Source organism: Gavialis gangeticus, unplaced genomic scaffold (genome assembly GCF_001723915.1).
Source record: "Gavialis gangeticus isolate Ggan-Ray unplaced genomic scaffold, GavGan_comp1, whole genome shotgun sequence".
Taxonomy (NCBI): Eukaryota; Metazoa; Chordata; order Crocodylia; family Gavialidae; genus Gavialis; species Gavialis gangeticus.
Genome location: NW_017729031.1, coordinates 109,254,434 through 109,264,929, shown reverse-complemented (window position 1 = coordinate 109,264,929; position 10,496 = coordinate 109,254,434). Strand labels below are relative to the sequence as shown.

At 42.2% G+C, this 10,496-nt stretch overlaps 1 protein-coding gene across 1 annotated transcript in view; it reads left to right on the top strand.

Annotated features, from left to right (window-relative positions):
- RDM1 (RAD52 motif containing 1) overlaps window positions 1-8,854 on the top strand; it is an 11,933-nt gene extending 3,079 nt beyond the window's left edge. The window contains exons 3-7 of the mRNA XM_019523574.1: window positions 1,271-1,393; window positions 2,263-2,425; window positions 4,352-4,450; window positions 5,519-5,607; window positions 7,834-8,854. Of these exons, the coding sequence (XP_019379119.1) occupies window positions 1,271-1,393; window positions 2,263-2,425; window positions 4,352-4,450; window positions 5,519-5,607; window positions 7,834-7,923 (564 nt within the window). The 3' untranslated portion in view covers window positions 7,924-8,854. The remainder of the gene's footprint in view (window positions 1-1,270; window positions 1,394-2,262; window positions 2,426-4,351; window positions 4,451-5,518; window positions 5,608-7,833) is intronic.
- Window positions 8,855-10,496: the final 1,642 nt, after the last annotated feature.

Here is a 10,496-nt window from a genome sequence, read left to right as displayed (position 1 = left end):
GGGGGGGGGGGGTCGGTGTTCAGTCGCATCCTGCCTTGTACCCTTAACCTCCTCCCTTCTATGATCCATGTTTAGAGACCAGCCAGCAGAGTAGTGTATATATTTCCATCCCTTGTGAATTTGTGTTAATTTAAGAAACACTGTTATTTGGCTCTCATCATTCCCACATGGTTCCTTTGTATTAAGTCTGTAGGATAAAAAACAAAATGCACCATAGGATTTTACTATATTCTAAGTCAAGACCATTTTGCACCACGTATAGAATCTCTGCCAAAAAGGTCGGGGAAGCACAGGGCCATGCATGCCTCCATAGTGGTGCTGGTATAAGGATACGGGAGTGACTATGGTGGCATTGCTGTTTGAGGGTGAGAGTCCCAGACCTTCAACCCTTGAACCTTATTGACCTTATTCAGAATGTTGCTGACCTTGCAGAACTCTCAGCACTTCTGCTTTCTAGAGCAAGGGTACTCAACCTCTAGCCCATGGGTCAAAGGCAGCCTGCAGAGCCATTGCATCTGCCCCTTGGGGTTCTCTGTGGGCCAAAAAATTTGGCAGTGGTGGCCATTTATATGGCCAAATTCCCAAATCCCAAGTCCTGCATAGCTAGTTAGAGCCAGGCTGCACCTGCTTCCTCCCTCTGTTTGGGCTGGGGCTGGGCCACACCGTCTTCCCCCATGGTTGGATCAGACCTGGGTTGGGACTGGGCCAATACCAATTCCGTCGTTGTTTCCCACCCCCTCAAGACTGGGTTGGGGCCAGGCCATACTGCTGTCCCTCTGCAGGGTTGGGTTGCCCCTGTCCCCCTCTTTGCTGCTGGATAGTGCCTGCTGCACTCACCCTGACAGTCAAATTGAGACTACAAGTGAGATCTGGCCCACAGGCAGACCAGGCACTGCCTATCTGGTCTCCCAGGGAAGAAGGTTGAGCACCACTGTTCTAGAGCATTTCCTGCCAGGATACTTGAGCATTTGTTAAACAGGTATCACTTCCTCCCCACCTGGAGTCATTGCTTTCTCTAAGTGGAGCACCATGGGCCTCTGTCTCCTAGAACCTTAGATAGTAAGCCTCTTTCCAGATCACCATTGAATGAGGGACGCAGAACTATCATGAGCCTTTTATTCCCAGAGTCACCAGTGCTATTTTTGCAATGGGATACTGGATTCTTACAGACCTTGGTTATTTGGTACCTGAAAGACATTTCCTCAAGTGAATACTTACAGCTTCCTGCTTACAAAGTCATTCTTACCTCAGGCTCTTCTCCCCTGGACAGGTTTGCATTTGCACCAAACAGAAAGTAGTTCAGCAACAAGTTCTTGCTCTGAGTAGCCACAAGTGCCAGGAATTAGCCAGTTACTACCTTGGCTTTAATGGCTGGTCCAGTAGGATTATTACGGTAAGAAGCCTTTCTTACATTCTTTGGTTCTCCCCTTTCAGCTGTTTGTGTCCTCTGTTCTTGATTTTGGTAGATTCAGAATAGGATAGAGATCATCAGGCTGTAAAGATAACCTCAGCAGTTGCATTTTGGACAAAATGCCTAAGTGTTATATGGTTTTGGGAAAGCCAAAGAGGAGGAGATTGCTGTCAAGGCAAAGTTTGGCCACAGAACACATGGGCATCAGACTTTCAGACTGCTTTGAAGGATGAAACACAAAGATTTAGTGACAGGCTGGATGTGACATGGGAAGTCAAAGACAACTCTGATATTGCTAACCTGGTGGACAGAGATGGTGATCACAGGATTGTTTTAAAATAACATAAAGAGGGTGGACACCCTTGTTCAGGTTCCACACAGGTCACTTAGCTTGATAATATTTACTCCCACTGTAGGGAAGAATTATTTCCTCCATTGCAGGAGCCCCTGGGCTGGAATTGTGATAATGGTGATAATGATCATCCTTAAATATCTCTGAATCTCTTCTTTTTCCTCACTTATACCTGTCCTCACCGTGTCTCACTTTATAAACCACATGTCTTCTGCAGAGCAAGCTACTTTCCTATGCTCCATATCATTTTCCAGCTCTCTGAACAACTGATTACTGTAGAAAGAGAATTCTGTTGCACTGTCTGTTCTGCATTTTAACATTGATCATAGCACCTCTTCATAAAATAACTGCCCCTTAGCCCAACACCCTCCACAGTTGCCTTCTCCATCACTACTGTATCCATCACAAAGATGGCTGAGGATTATCCAAGTGTTGATAAACGTGCCAAAAATTGCATCAAGTTCCATCCGTAACAATCTGTAAACTCTTATCTTAACAGCTGCAAAATATTTCTGGCTTTGATGAAGAGTATGAGTTGCTGGGAGGGTTGTCACAAAGGCAATGCCTGAAATACTTGTGTGCTTTAGAAGTAACACTGCCCAACCATGGGATTTGTACCAGAGGAATTGGTCTGGCTGAAGCTCACTTAGAAAACAGCCAAGGTAGGTTTTCATATGCGGTTTGGTCATTATTAGCAATTAGCATTACTTTGGCTTCTCCTCTGCTGTAATTGTAGAGGCATTCAGATTCTGCGAGGTTATTTGATTTTTATTTTTATTTTTTGGATGAATTCAGGAGTCTCCATTGTGGCTGTCTCAGCAACCCTCTTGCATAACTACATATTCCTAGCAAAGACAGCACGGTATCATGATTATGGGACTCTTGCCACTTTCTTTTTCCCTCCCTGCTCTCCCTCCCCACTCTCTCCTCCCTGTTTTTCTTCATGCATGTCTCTTGCTTCCCATTCTTTCAAGTTCCACTTCAGTGATTAGCCATGGTAAGTGGCCCATGGATTGCAACATGCCTTTTCTACCCTCCCTCACCTTTTAATTGATGATCAGAGTATGTGGGGATCTGTGAGAGATTCTGAGGTTTGACAGTGTCCTAAAATCTTGGAGAACCACTTTACCAGGTAGTCTTCTTACCAGAATATTAAGGATTAATGTAAGGGTTTGGTTAGCACAGGGGTGACCAAGATACAGCCTACAGAGCTGTGTCATTTGGCCCATCGGGCTCCCTTTGGATCCAGAAACTTGGCAGCATGGTGGGCAGTGGCAGCATTAATTGCTACGGCTCTGAGAGCTACAGCAATTAAGGCTGCTGATGCTTGTCCTGTTGCCAAATTTCTGGACCCATAGGGAGCCCTGTGGGCTAGGTGTATGGCACAGAGCCATGTCATCTGGCTCAAGGGGCCAGCATCGAGAGGGTCCAGAGGAGGGCCACTCATATGATCAAGGGACAGCAGGGTAGGTCCTATGAGGAAAGGTTGCGGGACCTGAACCTGTTCAGCCTTCAAAAGAGAAGGCTGAGGGGGGATCTTGTGGCCTGTTATAAACTGGCTAGGGGGGATCAGCAGGCGCTGGGGGAGTCCCTGTTCCCCTGAACACCGCAAGGAGTGACCAGGAACAACGGGCACAAGCTGGCGGAGGGAAGGTTTAAGTTGGACATCAGGAGGCGCTACTTCACGGTCAGGGCAACTAGGGTCTGGAACCAGCTTCCAAGTGAGGTGGTGCAGGCTCCCACCCTGGGGGTTTTTAAGAGGAGGTTGGATGACCATCTTACTGGGGTCGTTTGACCCCAGTACTCTTTCCTGCCATGGCAGGGGGTCGGACTAGATGATCTGCTCAGGTCCCTTCCGACCCTAGACACTATGAAACTATGAAATTCAGTGGTGGGTAGAGCCATGGCTGCTTTAGCTCCAGGAACTATAGCAACTGAGACTGCCACCGTCAAATTCCAGTACCTGGACCAGATGCGGCAGCTTCAAGTTCCAGAGCCAGCAGGCATATTGGTCCTGCCATTCATTCCGCCCATGGGGGTGGATGAGTTTGACACCACTGGGTTAGCAGAAGAGTTCATAGAGCATTTATACACGTATGTTTATGTGCTTTGACATGCCGGAAATCCAGCGTGTCGGAGCAGACTCGATTAATCAAGTCTGCAAAGTATGCGAACTGACGTGCCCAGCATACATTTGTATAAACGGTGAAATACAGGTCAGAACTAAGAGAATGGTGGTGTTGCACTTTGAAACTAAAACACCTTTCACATGTTTTAGTTCAAAAGCTCACTGCCCCCCATTTTCTCAGCACTGATGCACATTTCACCATTTATACAAATGTGTGATGCAGCACTGGGTGCTTTTAAAAGCATACATGTGTGCATGTGCTCATAGGGTCATCAGAAAGGGCTGGAGAGGACTTTAGAAGATCGTTTAGTCCAGTTCCCTGCTAAAGGCACGATCATCCCTTCTGCTAGCCCAGTTTGAATTTAATTGTGCAGGTAACTCTTGATTGTACTATGTGTCTATTTTACTTGCAGGTGCGTAGTCTGTGATCTTTTAAACTAATACACTATACTGGTTTTAGATTCTCTTGAGTTTGTCACGAAAGCCGGAAGAGTTCAGAAACTTTCAGTTGGGAAAGCTTTGTCTAATGCATTTCAGAAGTTACTTCTCATTGTTTTAGGTGAGCCCTTTTTCATATGTTTACAAAATATCTGGGGATTTTGTCCAAGTACATTTGTGTTTTCAGCTGTTACCTTAGTGGGTATCAACTTCTGTTATAAATTATTCTCTCTTGTTTGGTCTCAGCCCCAAATTAAATTTGTGTTTGTGCACACAAAGTTGGAACAAAATTGTTCAATCATTCAAGCTAGTTGAATGAAAAGAAAATATGTCTCTTTTAAAGAAAAAAAATAGGTTTTGTGTATAAATGGAGAAACCGAAGCAGCCAAATGTTGAAAAAAATGAAATCTCTAAAGAGCAACAGTTGATACTAATGCATTGTTAAAATTGTAAATTTGAACATATGAAAGAATGGAACAAGAAAATGTTCTAATAGCAGTGTTAACTCACTCACATTCTGGTGTGTGTTGGGTTTTTTTTTGCTGGTTAAATTGCTGTTGTGTCTGGTCTGTGCGTGACTATTTTATTCAATATTGTACCATTTGTTACCCAGGGCTCTCAATCTCTGGAGCTTCTTTTATAGTTGCAATTACAAAACCTTGCTCCTTGTTTAGCTAGAAGTTGCTGATACCTGCTCTGTAGTTCTCAGAGCTCTTGAGGTTTCAGTCATCAGTTCTTAGATGCCTCTTGTTGTTTTAAAGGTGACAGTGTGTCTGAAGATGTACTTGGGCAGCTAGGGAGATATTTTTCAAATGTGCTTACGCACCTGCTTTCATCTTTAGGTTTCTAAATATATTTAAAAGTCTGGGCCAGAGAGACTGTGGATACATTTTTTTAGAGGGAAATTTAGTCTTTTGAATCACTGTTTAAATCTTTGCTGTAAGCAACTTGCTCAAGGTCATATTGGGATGAATTATAAACCTCATGTCTCCCTGGACAATTGTGAAAATAATAACATTACTACCAATTCCATCATAATCATTGCATTTGACCTAAACACTTTGCTCTGCATGCAGTTATGAAATAGAATAATACAGTTCAGAGAGTCTGGAAGCACCATACATTCATTGCATGGAGTATTAATGTCAGTATTAACCTTCCTTGTTTTTGCATTGCATATTTGTTTCAGAGAATGGCAAGGTGGCTGTGGAATATAATTCTGGCCAAGAGGAATCCATTGACTCTTTAACAGAAGAAGAGCTGAAGGGACTTATTCAGGTAAACAGAGAGGCAGTTTTGCTTTATGAAGTAGTTTTTTTATAGATGTCAGATAGATGTTGCTGGTGCATTTCTTACTCCTAAACTTTTGTCATTTTCATTTTATGCTGTTGCCAAGTCCTACAATACGGTTGTGTGTGATTTTTTCCAGACAGCAGTCAGTGTCTAGCATTACAGTATGCTGAGATTTTAAAACTTCATTTGCTTTGGATATCTTTATGTATTTATTTTAAATAATACAGGGAGCATGGGAGGGATTGAATTAAAGGACTTGTTCTCAACCATATTATCAGGATCCTCAGAAATATAATGTAACAGAGCTCAGACCCTCTGTTCCTGTAAGATTACATTGGATTGAAAACTCTAGTTCAGATCAGTAAAGTCTTTTAATTCAAAATGTAATTTTTTGTGGTTTGCAAATAAATAACATTCTCCTTTGGGGATGAACGCTGTATATAGGTAACCCAAAGGTGGCTACTTATAAAAGACTGACTGAAACCTGTTTAATTACTTGTGAGTTTTATAAGTTTGACAGTAAAAAAAAATAAAATAATAATAATAATAATAATAATAAAAAATCCAGATCAAAACATCCTGACTTTTTTTCTATCTTTGGACTCAAACAGCTGGATTTTTAAACCCATAATTTTGTATTTGTCTTGCCCTTAATAAGGATTGAGTCACCTTGCTCATTTGGAACATCTTTGGTAAGGAAAGCTGCTCTCAGGGCAGTGTTATTCTTTGCAATGCATGTGTCACTTGAGATCTGTTGATACGTGTTTATCCCACAACATGTTTAAGTATTGCACAGCATGCCCAGCAGTGTATGTGGACCTCCTGATACATTAGACCACTTGCTGATTTTGAGTCATGGAAGCAGACATTCTCCTTTCATAATGACAGCATTCAAATGCGGAGGGGTTTATGGGTGAGCTGACTAATGTATTTATAGAGCCTGCTGCTGCAGAATTACCTTGCTTTTTGTTTTATCAGTTTGTTGAGGGGAAAAAAATATTTCTTGTACTTTGTAGATTCTTGTTTTTTCTTTTCCTAACTGTTCTTAAGCTCACAGTTTAAATTTACTTTAAGGTCATAAAAAAGTTGGTGGTAAAGACAGGAACAGAATCTCTCCCAGTCATGTATTTAATCACAAAACCACCTTTTTTCCCTCTCTCCCATTAGACATCTTGTTCTTTTAGCAGTGGTACAGGATTTAAACCAACAAATTGTCACTCGCACGAGAAGACATATCACTAAGGCCAGTAAGTCAGTTAATAAAGATAACTGACAAGTGACAAATGGGTAATTTGGGACAAGAGAGACTTTGTTGAGAGCATCTTTGTTTTCATAGATTTTTAGGGTCGGAAGGGACCTCAGTAGAGTCTAACGTCCTGCCCTGGGCGGGACAGAGCACTGGGGTCAGATGAGCCCAGTCAGGTGCTTGTCCAGTCTCCTCTTAAAGACCTCCAAGGTGGGGAAGAGCACCACCTCCCTTGGGAGCCCATTCCAGAGCCTGGTCACCCTGACCATGAAGAAGTTCTTCCTGATGTCTGATCTAAATCTGCCCTCTGTCAGTTTGTGGCCAGCGTTCCTAGTTACCCCAAGGGGCGCTCTGGTAAACATAATATCTCCTATTCCTTGCTGCACCCTCCTCCCTCCCTTCCTGCCCCCCCCGCCAATGAATTTATAGACAGCCACAAGATCACCTCTCGGCCTTCTCTTGCAGAGGCTGAGGAGATCCAGGTCCCTCAATCTCTCCTCGTAGGACCTTACCTGCCCGGCCTTAACCATACAAGTGTCCCTCCTCTGCACCCTATCAAGGTTATCTACCTCCCTCTTGAAGTGCGGTGCCCAGAACTGGACGCAGTACTCCAGCTGCGGCCTCACCGATGCCAGATAGAGGGGAAGCATCACCTCCTTAGATCTGCTCGTGATGAACCTGCTAATGCATGACAGTGCAGTTACCTTTACCTATCACAATACGGCTTATGGATGTAGTCGGTCTCAGAAATTAACAACAGTACTACCTACCCAGACCAGTGGAGTTGATTGTTGTCATAATGCGCAAATAGACAAGTTCCTGTACTGATACAGTTACAGGCTAGAGCAGTTTTTTTTCTTCTATGTATTTAAAATAATTTACCATATTTTGTATATCCAGGATATGATTAAGAAAGTAAAATATGGGCCAGGATAACTGATAGACTCTTTGATATGTCTTCCCAGGTCAATGACTTTTCCTTGGAACATTTTAACCATGAAGAGGATGAAGAATTTGCATGTGATCTCAGTTTAGATGAAGCACACCTACTCTAAGGGAGATGCCAATCTAATCAGTGCAGCTCTATCTTTATGAATATTCTGGAAAGTTTAGAGCAGGTGTTGGCAACTTTTTAAAGTGGCAGATTAGCCACTTACAACCCAACCATCATCATGGTCTGCTACTCCCTACAACCACCACAGACCACCACTCCCTTCAACTGTGTCCCACCCACCTGTTGGTATCTATGCCATGAGCCTGTTCCCTGTCCCCAGCAGCAGTGGGAAGGGCTTAATTCAGTGGTGACTGTAAACAGTGCCTTACAGCAGTGCCTATAGGCAGAAGGTTGCACTGTGGAGAGGATCAGCAGCATGGTGTAAGGCCAAGAAATAGTATGCCCTGGACCAAGCTGTGTGCCACTGATCTCCCAAGCTGGCACAAGTTGGATCCAATCACTTTGTAGGCTGGATCCAGCCCACAAGTTGCCAACCTCAGTTGTACTATTCCAGATTTCTGCTCAGGAATGTAAGTATAAAGCTCTGAAAGAGCACATACCACATGTATGCAATGCTTTATTTTTTTATCTGAATTTCCAATGGTGGTAATGGGCAATAAATATATTGTTGAAATAATGGCAGACAAATATATGTTGCTCTTGAGGAAGACAAACATCTCGCTGCCAACTTCCAGGGTTAACTCTATGTCCAACTCAGCCAAGATGCAACATTATAATTTAGACAACATTACAGATTTTCATGGCACTTACTGAAAAATAAAAGATGCGATCCTTCTCAGAATCACTGACTGCATGGCTTAGCTACAGGAAATAGTTGCAGAATTTACTTACCCAAAAAGAAAAATCCCATTAAAACAAACGTGGTGTAACAATAATCCCAACCCTAAACCAATCTTGCAAACCAGGGAGTTGCCATGTAAAAACTATTTCTTTGTGGTCACTCCCCCTTCTAATAAACCTAACATTCTAATGACATTCTAATAATGTACAACAAAGATTGTTTTATTTAATTTAGAAAGCATAAGTTTTGTGTTAAATTGCACAGCGAGGCTTCCCATGTGACATAAATTAGCCTTTGTTCAGTGTTGTTATAAGTACTCCAAAAGCCTAGAATCATACACTCATCGTAAACCCTCTGTCAGATGCCTTTGACAACCACACTTGAAAAAGGCTGTTGAAAAATTGGAGGAGCAGTTCAGAGCAGTCTTAAAAATGTATTTGAAGTGTGGAAAGCATATCTCCCCACATTCAGGATTTAAGGGGCTAGAGAAATAGTGGAGATGAAACTTAATCCTAACCATCATGGCAGACAAACAAGAAAATGCCTGACATTGGCCTGCTCTTTAATCTAGCAGGCATCACAGGAGCCAAAGGCTGGAATTTGAAGTTAGAAGAATTCAAATTGAAAATGCAACTTTTAAAAACTGGAGGCAATTAACCATTTTAACAAACTTCCTAGAGGATGTGGTAAATTCTTCACTACTTGGAGTTTTTAAATGAAGATGGGATGCCTTTCTAAAGGAGAGATTGTAGTTCACTTAAAAGTTCCTCTTTCATGTTATTCGTGTTGGAAATACTGTGGTATTGAGGAGAATACAAGGTGTAGTTTCACTCCATTTCCTTCCTCGTTTAAGGCCTTCTTTATAAGCCCTGCCTGTTTTTTAACACAAGGAGTCGAGTTGGTAGAACTCCCACTTCCCTACACTTGAGCCATTCTTCCTATGTCAGATAGTGTCCAGTTGCACTTTAGGATCATTTGGTGTTCAAGTTCTTCATTTACATTTGAAACTATGACGGTCTCTAGAGTTCTGCTAACTATTAAACTCCTGCTCAGTCACTTTTGCTCTGGGAAATGTATTTGTTAAGTCTAAATAGAATAAAATCATTTTGAAGGCTGCCAGCCTTCTTATGGCATGACTTTTCATTCAGAACCTCCATTGCTGTCCTCTCGCAATATTGATTACTTTTATTTTTAAGTGCAGATGCATATGAGAATCTGAGCTGTCATTTGTTAAAAAGAATATTTCTAGCCCTTATAGTTGTAAAGAAGCTTGCAAACCTGGTTTGAGTTGGCCCTGAAGGCTCTGAATCCAGAAGGAAATCAAAAACTCAGGAAATTCAGCTCTGAGTTCATTTTCCTTCTCTCCCTCTAACATTTCCTAACATCCATTCACAAACATGCATAGGAATACCCCAATGCTCAGCCCTTGCACTTCTGTTCATCCTGACAGGCTTTCTCCCTATGTGCTCCATGGGCATGAAGCACCAGCCAACCAAGGAGAAAAACCAAAATGTGAAATAGTGTCTGCCAGACATCACATTAAGCAAAAGAGTTGAATCTAGGTAAACAGCAGAAAAGTAGAGTGTACAAAATAAAAAGCATTTTCAAAATCCCATCAAGAAACTCTGTACAGTTTTGATATTACTTCATATTTTGTTCATTTTTTTATAACAAACCTAAAATCTACATGTACTCCTTGGAATATTCCTCTGCAGATGTCTGCTAATTCATTTTTCCAGGAACCTTAATACTTCTTTTCCCCCAAAGTATAACATTTTTATAACTCCCCTGTTGTACTGTCACTTCAGCGCAATGCCCACCGAAAAGCTGAA